The sequence below is a fragment of the Acanthaster planci genome, unplaced genomic scaffold, assembly GCF_054643075.1.
Source record: "Acanthaster planci isolate LZ-2023a unplaced genomic scaffold, COTS_SCS Contig39, whole genome shotgun sequence".
Taxonomy (NCBI): Eukaryota; Metazoa; Echinodermata; class Asteroidea; order Valvatida; family Acanthasteridae; genus Acanthaster; species Acanthaster planci.
Window position 1 is genome coordinate 43312 of NW_028257663.1, and position 14646 is coordinate 57957.

Here is a 14646-nt window from a genome sequence, read left to right on the forward strand (position 1 = left end):
TAGTGGTCATCAGTGATCAGGGTACTGTTGCCGCATAGCATGCTCAACCCTGGCCTATTCACTCCACTGGGTCTCTCCTCGTCAAGGCTATTAATCAGATAATGCAAACCGCACCACAAAGGAGCGGGCAGCCTGCCAAGCCCCGCTCCACGGCCAGACCCATATAGCATTAGGCCATTATTATTCGAACGCACGCACCACATAGAGAACAAAGGGCTGCTCAGCCATTGTTCAACGGCTATACACAACACACTATGGTAGGCCACACCAAAACCTGTAGATAATGCACAGCAAAAAGGGGCAGAAAAGAACAACAAAATATACAAAATACGAGAATAAGCATTCTAACCAATAGATAAGAAATCACTCTTTATTCGTAAACAGAAATCAAGTCAATTCACAATTGAGAAAGGTATGGAACTCGAAACCCCAAAAATGCCATAAAAGACACGTCCGTAAATGATGGGCGCTGTGTACACCCATGACATGATATGCCCAGCGATTCAGCACATAGGTGGGCGGGGAGCTACAGGCGTACCACGCGTGCAGCCTGTTAGCTGTGACGCTGTCCGCTGGAGAAATCGTGGAACAAGGAAGTTCGTCCTCAAAACTGGGATGAATTATTCCAGATTCTCCCGCAGATTCGGTATGGTTTGGATTGCCAGGTTCTTGTCAATTTGTTGGGTCTTATGGGCCGGCGGTACAAAACTGCCTTGGGGAGCACTCATTAAAGAACGGTTAACATCGGACCATGGGCACCGCCATCTTGTATTTTAGCACTAGCGCGATTTATTTTGTGCACGCAGAAAACAGTTTGCCAAAAATCAGTGAATTTATCGTGTAAACGGGTGCAGAAATACCTCTACACGTCAATACATTGAAGCCAATTCCAACTTGTGGAACGTTAAAGGAAGATGATTGACATTTCCCCCCAAACCGCTCCTTTATTAGGTAATATGTGGATTTATCCAACGGGATTCTGCGGTTTGTAGCACACCATCTCTGCACCGTTAAAACACAGTTAAAATGAATGACTGTTTGTTTGGACTGTCGATGGACCAGGAGGATTAAGGCTTTAATAACAAAGGGTGGTGGGTTCAGTTGAAACACGGTTAAAATGGGGTGAACATTTTGGCTTGATCTATGTGGTTAAAACGGGGTTAAACTCAGGGTGGAATACATTTTAACCAAGAAACGACATTTAACCCTATTTTAACCAATTCGAATTTCATAGTGATATCAGCCACCAGTGAAGATGTGGGCAGATGTAGTCCATTAGGAGAACTGGGAGGACGATAAGATCACACTTGGGCCAAAAGAATGCCAGCAGGTGGAACTGCAGGGGCCTAATAGGAAGACAGCAAAGATGATCAGTTCCACCAGGCTATTCATCAGGTTGAGGATGTGTAGTGTTGGAGTGATGGAACCCTGGTGGAGGTTGAGAACCGCACCTAGTTTTTTGTGATTGATGAAGAACCTCGGATGGCTGGTAAGCTTGTAAGTAAAGGCTGGTATAAGCTGCAGCCTCGTCTAGACATATCTCCCTACAATGGATATTTGAATGTCAGAATAACAAATTGGGCGAAGGAAAATGGCAATCATTTTCACCGTTAGGGTGAGGACCCTGGGACATTGAAAGACCGAGTGACAGGAGAGCGCATTTGCTACTGTATTGTTAGGCCCCGAATTGCTTACAGATTGATCACGTGGTCCTTTTTCCACTGTAGTATTTCCCATGTTAGAATATGTATTCTGAGGGAATGTGTTCTGGCTGATATAGGCCATCACTGATGGGGCTTGATGCTGGCCCAGTTGTGGCAGTTGGGGATGAAAGGAGTAGCGAGAAGAATATCCCTGGTAAAGCGGTGGTTTGGGATGAGTCCGGCATGGCTGAGGATGCTGCGAGACAGGGGTCTGTGCTTCTCAAAAGGAGAATTTCTTCATAGTGTTGATGCTCTAGCCTCGGTTTCCAGGAACTTCCTGAAGAAGAGGTCTTTCCCAAAGAGCAGAAGTTCTTGGAGTCTGGATTTCGCACCCTCGTAAGGGATGTGCGTTGCCTCAAGAGATTAGATCTCTGGGTGGAAGTGGCGAGAAAGAAAATCTGGCTGAACTGTTAGAATGTGGAGTTCAGTCTGTTGTCAAGGCCGCGAAGTGTGAGGGCCGCAAAGCCTGGAGTTACCGAAGAATTCTCCTAGCACACACGGGCCAGGTATTCTGAGAGGAGCAGGAAAGCCCCACACTGTAGCGTGAAGTGTGAAACCCTATTGAGTTTAATCATGGCAGATTTAAGAAGAGCCTTGTCTTTCTCGTGGAAGATCACCCTGGTAGGTGGCTTACCTGAGGTAATTTTATCCTTAGCAGCATCAGGTATATCCGGGACCAATAGGAAGTTGTCAAACTTTTCTGTTGGCAAGTGGTAGTAGCAGGAGTGGCATGCCATCCCTAGGATTTGGTCAGGGACTTGAACGCCTTCACAGAAGAGTGGTCAAGGGGAATTTCTGGAAATACTGGTCCAGAAGACTCCAGCCATGCAGCAGGACATTTAAATGAGGAAGATCGAGGACTTGAATCATGTCAAGCTGAAAGAGGCGGAGGCAGCCCTCGGAAGGAGTAAGGCCCACTGAAAGAATTAATTTCATCCTCATCTGAAGACACAGCTGGCTGCTCGGACGGAGGTAGAACTGTCTCATCATCAGAGCCACTGGTACTCCTGTGGGTTGCCGTTTGTTCCAGTGGGTGGCCATCATGTTGGTGTGAATCCTGGTGAACATCTTGTTCAGATTCATTGTGTGTCACTGCGGAGCTGGTTGAAGGAGGCAGATCCACGGGGAGTGGATCGGGTTCTGGACACCAGGCTATGGAAGTCAGAGCCTCACTAATGGATTGGAAAGCTGTCATGCATGGGGTGGGTGAGGCCTCTTGTTGCTCGGGGCAATGCCTCTTTTTGGCTTTTGAAGAAATTGATGAAGAGGAAGAATGCATATTCTTATGTTTCTTGGGTGGCGGTGATCTGGTGGCCAAGGTGGGGGACAGGACCGGAGGGGGCAGATCCCCAGACAGGGAGTGGATGGACCCAGTGGAGCATGGGGAGCCCACTCTAGTGTCATCGGTATCTGGGCAACTGGGAATATGCAAAGTTGATGCTGCTGAAGAAATTGCCTTTTGTGGTGATGAGCTACGGTGGCCAAAGTCCACTGGGGCTCATGGGGGAAAGCAGGCCCATTACCCTGCAGGTTCTTCTGAGCCATAGGCAGCCGGTGGGCATGGCTTGTCATGCTCTCCAATGATCATGGGACAAGCTCTGGGGGCTGTCTTGTAAGGCACACTCAGATGTCCATGTGAGCCAGAAAGAGATCAAGAGTCTACGGGCTCTCCTGCGGGTGCCCCTGATCAGCCGCTTTAGTCAGTTCTATACTTAAGTGATAAAACAGAAGTCCATTAGCATGGTGCCCCTGCTCGTGTCTAAGGCCTTTATCCTTATGGCAGACTGCGCCTCTCCTCGTAGTTTCATTGGTAAACACCTACAGGATGCATATACAAAAGAACTGGAGAAAACAACACCAAAAACACAAGAAATAACATTCTTATAAGCAAACAGAGAAAACTCAAGGGTAAAACTTCACTCAAAATGGAGAAAAGGATGATTGAAGAATACAGAACCGTGTAGTGAAAACAGCCTATTAAAAAGGACACGTTCGTTAAGTTAAAGAGCTGAAAAAAGGACAAACATGGCAGTGGGATTGCGATGCATTGTGGAAGGTAAGAGTGCACCACAGATGATCAAGTGTTTCAAGTGAATAATAATAAGCACATGGAAAACTTGCATATGTAGTGACTGTTTGGGGTAGGTTGAACACAGTGGACCGGCTAATAAGTTCACTACACAACATACTTTTGCACACCACTGAAAATTTGGTTCAAATAAACATGTTTAGAACTAATGATAATGACCTGAAAGTAAAAGAAAATCATACTTTCAATGGAACTACCAACATGGTCCATATTGTTTAGGGCTACATGTACATGTACCTGTAAATGGGCTTTACTGCATGCCTGTGGTAGACCAGCCGCCGAGTTTGTGCATGCATTATGAGTGACTCTCATGTGGAAATCTTGCCTCTTGAATGGTTCCTTGCCCACCTATTATTGTTTTGATATAGCAGCAGAACCCAATGTAACCAACCCGCCCACCCCATCCGGTTGCAGGCAATTTGAAGGCTACAGGAAAACTCATGGGAAACTTGATGTCATGATTCCATTTAAATTACCTAAAAGGACGAAATAATGTAATTAAAATGCACAGGTTTCTGTGTTATGTTTTTTTAACTTGATTTTTTTTTTATGCATTGGAAGCATACTAGCCCACAATAGCCCTTCATAAATAAAAAAATATCCAAGAGGATGTCCACCATACGCTTTACTTGGGCCTCCCTCAAAAATGAATCCATGAACTGTCTGTGGATGTTCACAAGCATCTGCCCGTTGCTTCAGGCAGAGCTGGTTCGTGAACTTTGCCATGCTATTCATCAGTGCGCATGGTCAAGTTAATGAGGCAGTAACAACATTCCAAAATTTTTAAAAATAATAGTGCAAGAGTTTGCCTGTAGAAAATGTACATTGAAGTGTAGTGACCTGTGGTTATGTCAGCGCCCCGATTAATTATGCAGCCAGCCGGCCACATTGTGCCTTGCGCAGAAAGAGCCTCAACATCCACTACATCAAATAGTCTCTCGGAGTCCACATTTTACTACATTAGTTGGGTGAAACTTGTTTATTAATCCTCGAGTGTAAATTACTAATTTTATAAACACTGTTTCGTTGATAATCAGTGCTGATTACAGTGTATGCAATGATTGAGGGTAATTACACTGAGCCTTTTTATGAAAGGCAGAGCAATATGTTTACTCATGGCTTTGTGGCTGTGGGTGTTGGGTGTTCTTAAACTTTCCAGAGTGTGGTCTTTTATCGCCACTGCAGACTGAGCAATGCCCACGTAAGAAGGTTGCCCCCAAATTCCTTTCAGTACCTTTTCTAGGTTATGTAACCTCACTACACTTGTATCATCGTGACCACTGATCGCCAAAGAGCATATTAGTTAGTATTATGCTTGAGGCTAATGTCATTTTGGGAGTGTTTTAGTACTCATATTTGTGGGATTCCTTCACAATAGATTTCTATGCCTCACACGTTACGCATAAACAATACATGTCACATTACATTAATGCTGTATATACTGAGCAGGGTAGACCTCAGGTTTAACATACACGTTGTTTATTATAGCACACCTCATACGTGCAGGTGCAGGTACACAATAACCAATAAATAGCTTTCATTGTTGTAAACTTCACTGTATTTAATTCATTGTTTTGTTCGAACAGTCAGCCCTAAAATAATGTCGGAAAAATAAAATCAAGAACATAATTTGTACTTGAAATAGCCGGTGTGTGTAACTTGGGGATTTTTCATACCTCAATGGTAAAAATTCAAAGGCAGGTGCTGGCCACACGGTACATTAAAATTGTACCCATTACTTCTTAGTATACGACGACAGCTTAGGTTTGTAAACTTTGCGGGGCAAGTCATGATAGCAGCTCTATCTGGTGAAGCATTTTCTTGTGTGAAGAATGAACCAAATGATTGAGAACTGTGCCAGCCTTGGCTTGTTGGAGAAGCCTTCATATTGTAGATGACTTGGTGACCAATGGCTGGATGATACGGTTACCTTGTAGTGTGCATTGTATTTCTGGCAGCAAAGCACAGCACATACTTTTTTATTTTAATAAGATCAAAGCACCACTTTTAGGTCCAGTCTGGTCTACGTCGGACACAGGGATGAAATATTAATACATTTTTTAAGTGTCATCGCAAAATGGCAGATAGCAAATGCAGCAATGGCTATTATGTTTGTCATATTTCGGGAGGAAAATGATTAGACCCACTTTATTATTAAAATTGATGGTTAATAAATAATGGTTAATAACTTATGGTTAAAATGTAGTTTGATACCTCTCTCAATAAATTTCAACAACCTGGGCTAGTCCACTTGTTCATTAAATTTACTTTGTAAGTACAGACACTTCCAATATCTCCTCTATCAATATCCATTCGTGTGCCATTAATTAACTGTTGCATAATAATTACTGATTTCTTTTCTTATTTACTGACAGACTTTATTATCTGAAATCACCTATTTTTTAATTAAGCCACTAAGTCTGATGCAATTTGCTTATATGCGTTTGATTAATTTTCAACACCCTGCATATTATACATGTACATGTATGAACCAATCAGTCAGTTGACAATTATCATTACCGATTACCCTTACATATCTGAAGTATAATCACTGTGGTAAGGCATTAAGAATTAAAACAGATAAGAAAAACTAGAAAAATCCCTTGATCATGAACATACTTTTAATAATCAAAGTATGTTTTGGGAAAACAGCTTGGAAAAAAATTGCATTGATGATTGTATTGCAGGTACCAATGTTCTATTGCCTACATGTAGTTTATTACCTGGATGAAAGGATCACTTACAATGATTTCAGCATAGTCCACCCACCTCCCACCCTTCAGCAAAATCAAGCAGGCAAATTACGATCAGGTTGTACACACGTATATGTGCTGACCATGTTTTGTACAATGCAACAAGACAACATACAAATTCAACTTGCTGGTGGCCCACACAGTAAACAGCTACAGTAAACTGCTAACAAGTTTGCTTGCTGCAAAAAGTCCAGCCAGTATGGCTCTTTGCCAACTGAAAGAGTGTGGGAAAATAAAAACAGTGCAAGACTGACAGGTACATTGTTATGACAATGAAATTCCACTACCAATTTGACCAGCTGGGGGAAAAGGGTCCAGTCCAAATGTCATGTGATGACACTAAGGACCACCCAAACATCCCAAATCTTGACATGTGATTATGGAGATGAACATGTACAAGGAATATCCATGATAACATTATTCCCATGGATATCTTGTAAGGTGTTGTAGGCCTCATAAATATTCACTGCCTGAAAGTTCATCTACCAGTTCTTTTCAGGTTATTTGAATACTGTTAACATTCGTAACAGGAAATAGTCTAGGCCTATAATTCAAATTTCAACTTTTAAAATTTTATCCCTCTCAGCAATAAGTTTGATTTTGTTTCCATACACAATCAAAACTAATGCCTTAGTGATACTTACAAAACGGGTTGGGAATTTCCTTTAAGGCAAAAATTTAGAAAGAATCCATTGCAAATTGTGTCCCAAAATACTGCGATCTAAAACTGGGTTGAAAATCGTTCAGAACATGTTGGATTTTAAAACTCATTAAAAAATGACTGTGCTACAGCATAAGAACAATTCATTTCCAAAAAGATACAACATTTTTTTGGGGGGGCTGGATACAGGTGAAAACTCACACAAAAAAAACATGATCATATACAGGTAGTACCCAAGATAAATACATACCCAATTTGAATTCACAACTCTACAACATGGACACAAAACCAAAGGGCTCTACACACTTCAGCAAAAAATGCTCTAGATGCAAAAATCACAAGCCATTCATTACCGTTTCCATTGCACAACAATGTTGTCCATTATTCAAAATACTTTACATTGCTGACGACAACATTGATCACTTCTTTTCCAGTACACGTACTGTAATTTTCGGAATACAGGCCGCACAGAGTGTAAGCCGCATAAGTCACAGTGGTGAGGCAAGGCACAGCATTTAGTAACTGATGTTGCTGTATAAGCTGTAGAGACTTTTGTCAGAGAGAATCAACGTATAAGCCACGGTCTGTATTCCAAAAAGTACAGTATGTGCTTTATGAATACCGCAGGAGGGTAACTGTTAAAGCTGAAATTATTCTGAGGGCAAAAACACGTGGAGAAGAAACTGTCATTTCAATTTTGCTTGTGAAATATTTTCCAAGGGCCAACAAATATGGGGGCAAACTGTCATTTCAATTTCTGTGTCAGAAAATTTGCTGAGTGCCAACAGTTATTAGCTGGCTTTGCGTACTCTGCGTACAAGACATTTTATCATTAAATGATCAAATGTTTTATTCTCAGTATTCCATATAAGTGTTCGATTGGTTTGTCACAGATAATTTCATTAAGGAGATGCAACAATATGTTGTTTGAATGTTTAATTAATGTTAAGATATGCCAACAACGGCTAAAACCACACCACAATGAAGATGAACATTTGTGCATGCACAGGTTGTGCATACACAGTACTATATTTAGTATACACATACACGTACATGTACATACCTACAGTACATGTACATGCACATGTAGTAATGCATGTGCGTGCATATGTACTGTATATTTACTGCACAGAATGCCATAAGCAATTCTGTGTCAACAAGGGATCTTGTACTGTCGCAGGCAGCCAATCAGCTGCTTTGGGGCAACATTGTGATGAATATTCATTGTGCTCTGCCAATGCTGTAGGAAGAGTGGTAAAAAGTACATACCGGTACACCATATGTACCGGTACATGTACACTGTACATGTACATGTACTTCACAATCTGTGCAATTGGTTTCTGGTACACACTGTATGTGTGAATCTCTCCTGTGTGTTATAGTTGGTATGTATTGTAACAGTTTGCAAGCAATACTGTGTGTTAGCATGGCTCTGTGAAGCTGACAAGCTAATTGATCCAATTTTTACGGCAAATTTGGACAAGAAAAACTGAGAAATCTCTCCCATGATTAACTACCAAGAAGTGGTACTTGAATCATTAGGTAGTGTTTTTACCAGCTTTCTTTATCTGCAGGTATGTGTGGAATTGGAAGGAAGCATCTTGGTCAAAATGTCTTTATAAAATTTGTACAAAAAACAGAATTCTAAAAAGGATCTACTGAATGATTAGCATAATGTGTCAGCCAATCACATTAGAAAATTTAGACCAATAAGGGAACTACTGTGACAAAACTTTTAACCAATGGGACATCTTCTTAATGGAAGACATGGCTTGATGGATTTTGGGAATGTAGTTTAAGGTCAGTTTTGTCATAGCCTTTATAGGGGACAGATCTAATAGACAGTACAACTTCCAAATTTTTGTTTACCTGCCTCCGCCCCATCTCCACCTTGTGTTATTACATTGTGTGAACAAAATTTTGACATTGCGCTTGGCATTATCACAAATATTTGGTTTGATGTTTCTTGGATGTACACCAAGAACCATTTCTTCCCCCCCCCAGCGGTTCAGATAGGGGCATTGTATCCTGCATCTAGATTTGAGTCAGCTTGGCACTTTGAAGCAGTTTTTGGCAGAAATTTTGACAGACATGGTCAAGAATTGATCTATTATAATGGCTAATAAAGTTATTTTACCAGTTAAAGCTGCTAGAGCATACAATGGAGGCACTATAGCTGTAATCTCAATGTTTTGTGACAGGCACTCGAATGACTCCATGGATGTTCACCTTGGGCCATTCCTCCAATAAGTCTCCAACAGGGGAACATTGGGTGCCTGCAGTTTTAATAATTCAGGTTTAGAGTTTTCACTACAGAGTTATTAATTAATTAATTGGTGTTAACATGACTGTTGGCTTTTACTGATTTCAGGGTCTGGTGTGCCTGATTGTTATTGAGCATTTATGGGTAAACCAGGTGTGTTATAATTGTTACATTAACATGGGCTACAGTGCCATGTTTAGAGTTGTATAATGGGGGGCCAGGTGTAGCCTACATGTAACTTTGATGGCCTGATGTGCCATATTTACGGTGGGCCTGGTGTGCCCTAATTACACGTATGATGGTCTGGTGAGCCATACTTGTAGCAGGGTCTGATGTTCCCTAAATATTAACATGGTCAAAGGGGCTGTGTTTACGGTGGGCCTGGTGTGCCATATTTCATGGCTGGGTCTGGTGTGTCCGATGAAAATGCAATTTTGTTGCCAGTTTGCCCAAAAACTTCTGGTATCAGGCAATATTCGGAAGAGTTCTTGGAAATAAAACAAAGCTGTGGCCAGAACACCAAGTGAAGTGTGTGTGCGAGGTGATTTATTTCAGTCTGAGAATAATAGGTAACCGTGCCCTCGAAAAACAGTCAATTTCGAAGGCAGACCTTAACAACTGCTACACTGAATACGTTTAGTGGACCCGTATTGTTTGTTACAGCGGTACTGCATATAGAGATTGTTAGATTTGCAGACCAACATATATCTACATGAACCACACTCCACGCTCAAGTTGCACACATAAGAATGCACTTGGAACACGTCGTACTGGTTTACCAGATTGCAGAATATAAACACAGTTATAAAATTCAAAACATTTTTCTAAATTTTAACACGTAATTATTTGTCATTATTTTGGTACATTACCTAATGTAGTGTTCAAAAAGAGAAAGATTGATCACTGCCAAAACAACTGGTAACTGGGCTATGTAGATCACCTAACAAATACCTTGTTCACAAGTAATGGGTTGACTAGGTTCAGTCCTTTACCTCATTAACGATGGTGTTTTTTTAAACATATTGGGACATGTATAGACCATCAATTTATTGACATACACATACCTTGCTGGGTGCAGTATACTTCACAGTGATTGGCTGGAGAGATTCAATCAAGCGAGCTTGAAGGCCAAGTGCTCTAAAGGTTGTCAAACAAACCTAATGGACCAATGCAAAAGGTGAAACAACTTTGTCAATTAAATGTTTTAGTGGTAAAGTTGTTTTTCATAATGATTTTTTTAAAAAATGGTCATTATGTAACAAATATAAACCACCAAAATTAATGAGAACGAATTTTACTGAAAATAGGAAGAACAATGTTCTGTTCCACACTACAATACTACCGCATTTTGGATTACATAATATCACCGAATTCCATCAGACATTTCATTTTCATCACAAAAGCTCGCTGGTTTTTAGTGAACAGCCCTGAACAATAAGCAAAACTTGGTTCACAACAAGTCGCATCCGTGCGTTACAGTTTAACCCCAACTCCCTAGGGTGTATGTAAAATCATATTGAAATCAGAGGAATTGTGACTGTTGGTACATGTAATGGAACATCCCACTAGGATGAAATATTGCAGAGTATTGTGCAAGGATTGTGTGAATGCATAATATATGGCTGATGATTATAGAGAAATATGTGCAAGTAGTATCTACATGTATGCCCAGTGCAAATAAATACAGGTGGTGCATTTCATTACAGCCTTGTAGTTTGTGAACAAGGCTCTGATCTTAGCAAGAGAACAATTCATTGTAAAGGGTTTGCTTACATGGATCTGGTCCTGCTCTTTTGAAGCTGACATTTTCTCTATGCAACTGCAAAGGGCATCAATTGGTGTTGCTGAATCGCTTGATGGATGCTCATTAACAAAATATGTCGCTCTGAACCTAAATATGAAATAAAGACTTGTAACAGTACTTGTAACATTCAAAAGTATAATATATGTCACATACTCTGCAAACCGACTGGAGAATTACATGTCCACATTTTTTTGCACACATTACGTAAAAATAAAGTAACATCAAACAGGGTATGACAACACCTTTGAAGATTTTTTTATGATCCAAATTAGTGGGCATTTTCAGAACAAGTAGATATCAAATGGTTCAGTAGTTCCTTTTTATACTGTCTTTATGATGAATTACTAAGAAAAGTAATGTTGATTCATAAATAACAGATACGAAATCAAACAGGACAAGGCAAATTACTTGAAACAAATTGTGATTACAAGAGGTATTTAGCAATTAGACACTTGGAATTAGTAAAAATTACAGCAAGTACATATCTGTTCACAATCAAAATTCCTCTTTCCGGTTCAGTTCAGTCTTACTGGCTAAAAAGCTTAAACTTACATGTACTCTAAAGAGCTTCTTTTGTGTACATGTACACCAACATGTACATGTACCAGTACCCCAGCAAGTAACCTCAAACATAAAAGCCTAAGGCATTGTCAAGCTTGCCTTTTATGTTCATAATATTTGGGCAATTGCCTTTTATGTTCATAATATTTGGGCAACTGCATCCTCATACATGTACATGTAGGCATTCCATTTGGAAGTAGACAGTAAACTATTGAAATCAGTCGATGAGGGCAACAGACAAATCTTGGCAAAAATATGATGTCATTGGATGAACATGACTTTCCAGACAAGAATGCATAGTTCCAGGAAGACAGTTGATCGGTGCACACAAGAATAATATTCTCTGCTCTGACGCGTAGTCGGGTACCTAACTTGTACGTGTCAAGTCAACCACATTTGGTCTTATTTCCCTATGCCCTTCTCTTTACACGGGGCAAAGTTATTGGACAACCAACTTGACGCGTCGCGTTCATTTTGTTTTGCATGACGTCATACACATCTAATAATTCCTACAGTGAATTGTGAATTTGGAAAGAATGCCGATAAACTGTCTTGTCGGTGGCTGTTTTCACAATCAGACAAAAGAGAGGAATCAGAATCATCCTGTGAATATTCCTGTGACAACATTTTCAGGGAAAAAGTTGAATAGTATATAAAACGTTACACGACTTTTAGCTTTTAAACAGTCCTGATCATCAGCCGAGGATGTAACAGAGTCCATGATGAGACATGGCCCACATGCTTTGCAGAATCATAGCGGCAGCGTGCAGTAATCCGACCCATTCATCAGCAGTACACTGATGGCCTACTTTTTAGCTTCCTGCCAATTGTGACTCGTTCACATACTGAGCTACATTGTGCGCGATGAAAACTACATTGGAGTTTTTCCCTGACGCCAAATTCCTTGCAATGAAATTTCTTGTCTCTGATTACCCTGTATTTCTTATTGGAAACTCAATTGCAATATCTGAAGGATTACAGCCTTAGACGTATCTCGTGATATGTCAAACGTTGTAAGCTATTGGTGGGAATGGAGGAGATTTATACCGTCTATAGTAGTATGCCATTGTGAGAAAAAAGACTGTACAGCATATGGATAAGACCATTCAGACTTTGTCGATCTCGGCAAAAAATGGGGCAAGATGTTGTTAGGCAAGGGAGAACCCGAATAAGCCCATTCAGACGGAATAAAGTTTATGCGAACCAACTCAACGCAGTTCGGAGAATAGTTTTAGAAGGCAAAAACAGGAGCCTGTTCACCACGACTGAGAAATCTACCGGAGTAATTGCAGCAGGGCTGGTTACCGACGCAGTAGTTGAAGTTGTAGAAATCTACCAGAGTAATTGCAGCAGGGCTGGGTACCGACGTAGTAGTTGAAGTTGTAGAAATCTAACGGAGTAATTGCAGTAGGGGTTGGTTACCCACATAGTAGTTGAAGTTACAGAAATCTACCGGAATAATTGCCGTAGGGGCTGGTTACTGACATAGTAGTTGAAATAGATAGAAATCTATCTTAAAAATATCCTTTAACCTTGACGGTTAGTCTCCTTGTTTTCCTTCTAAAAAAATGTCCCCAACCTTGATGATAGTCTCCCAATTTGTTTTTGTTCAAATAACATCATCCTAACTGCAATGTTTATTATTCTGATTTAATTTTCCTTCTGAAAGTATTCTCATAAGCTTAATAGTTAGTCCCGTGGCTTTCCTTCTCTATACAAAAAAAATAACAAAATAAAACAAAAAACAAACTAGAGAGAAGTGTTTGTAAACAAGTACAAACAAAGAGCTGTTTTGGGACTGTTACACCCACAAAATAAGTATTGGAAATTGTGATGAAAAAACCTCAAACTATGAGAGAGTAAAAATGAGCAATTTAGTATTCTGGACGTGACATATACCCCCGAAAAAGTTTCATTTATAATCAGTTTCAACCAATGCAATTGGATGTCCACTTTAGAAGCTAATCTAATATGACTTGTCACGTGATATTATTCTCACAGTTGAGAGTTTGCTTTGTACTTTGTGTAGCTTCTCACAATAGCTTAAAAATTATAATACTTACTTAAAGTAACATATATGACTTCTTCGACTGTTGATGTCATCACGAGTGGATGTGATACCAGGTACAAGAATTGTATTTCTTTAATGTCACGTGACTTGTCACCAGATGAGATCAGAATCAAATCAGATCAATTTGGGTCTAAAACCCTTCCATTTCCAGCCACACACAAAGTTTCAACCTCATCGGACCTGTACTTTTCGAGGTTTGAAGAGATCCCCTTTAATGTCACGTGACTTGTCTCCTGATGACATCATCATCACTAAATATGCTCAATATTTGCCTAAAGCACTACCTCTCCAGGATATAAGCAGGGTTTCAACCTAGCACTAACACCGACAGACTTATCCCGTAAAAAAAACTTAATGGCTTTTACCACTTTTAAACAATAAGCCTACTTCTGGTTTCAACCACATATTATATATCCTAGCACTTGCTGGAAACCAAATGTTGTGGGAGGCCACGATTGATTTTATATGAGTTTTTACTCAAAATTTGATAATAAATCACGTGATGACGTCATCATGACATAAATATTTTAGAATTATCTTCGTTGTACAGTTAGTGCTTGCTGTAAGTTTGACTATAATCAACGATTACTAAGGTACGAAAATAGTGCCTCGAAAATGTGTACAAAGTCAATGGGCTGAAATAAATATTAACAAATCACTCATAAATCACATGATGATGTCATCACGACGTCATGAATCTGGACGTATCTTTGCATCAAGGTCTTTGTTGGCTGTAACTTT

General features: G+C 40.1%; 1 protein-coding gene across 1 annotated transcript in view; it reads right to left on the bottom strand.

The window, feature by feature from the left end:
• LOC147795381 (DNA repair protein complementing XP-C cells homolog) overlaps nucleotides 1–14646 on the bottom strand; it is a 96832-nt gene that overhangs the window by 42153 nt on the left and 40033 nt on the right. The window contains exons 5-6 of the mRNA XM_087131973.1: nucleotides 11243–11360; nucleotides 10534–10626 (exon numbers count right to left, since the gene is read on the bottom strand). Of these exons, the coding sequence (XP_086988099.1) occupies nucleotides 10534–10626; nucleotides 11243–11360 (211 nt within the window). The remainder of the gene's footprint in view (nucleotides 1–10533; nucleotides 10627–11242; nucleotides 11361–14646) is intronic.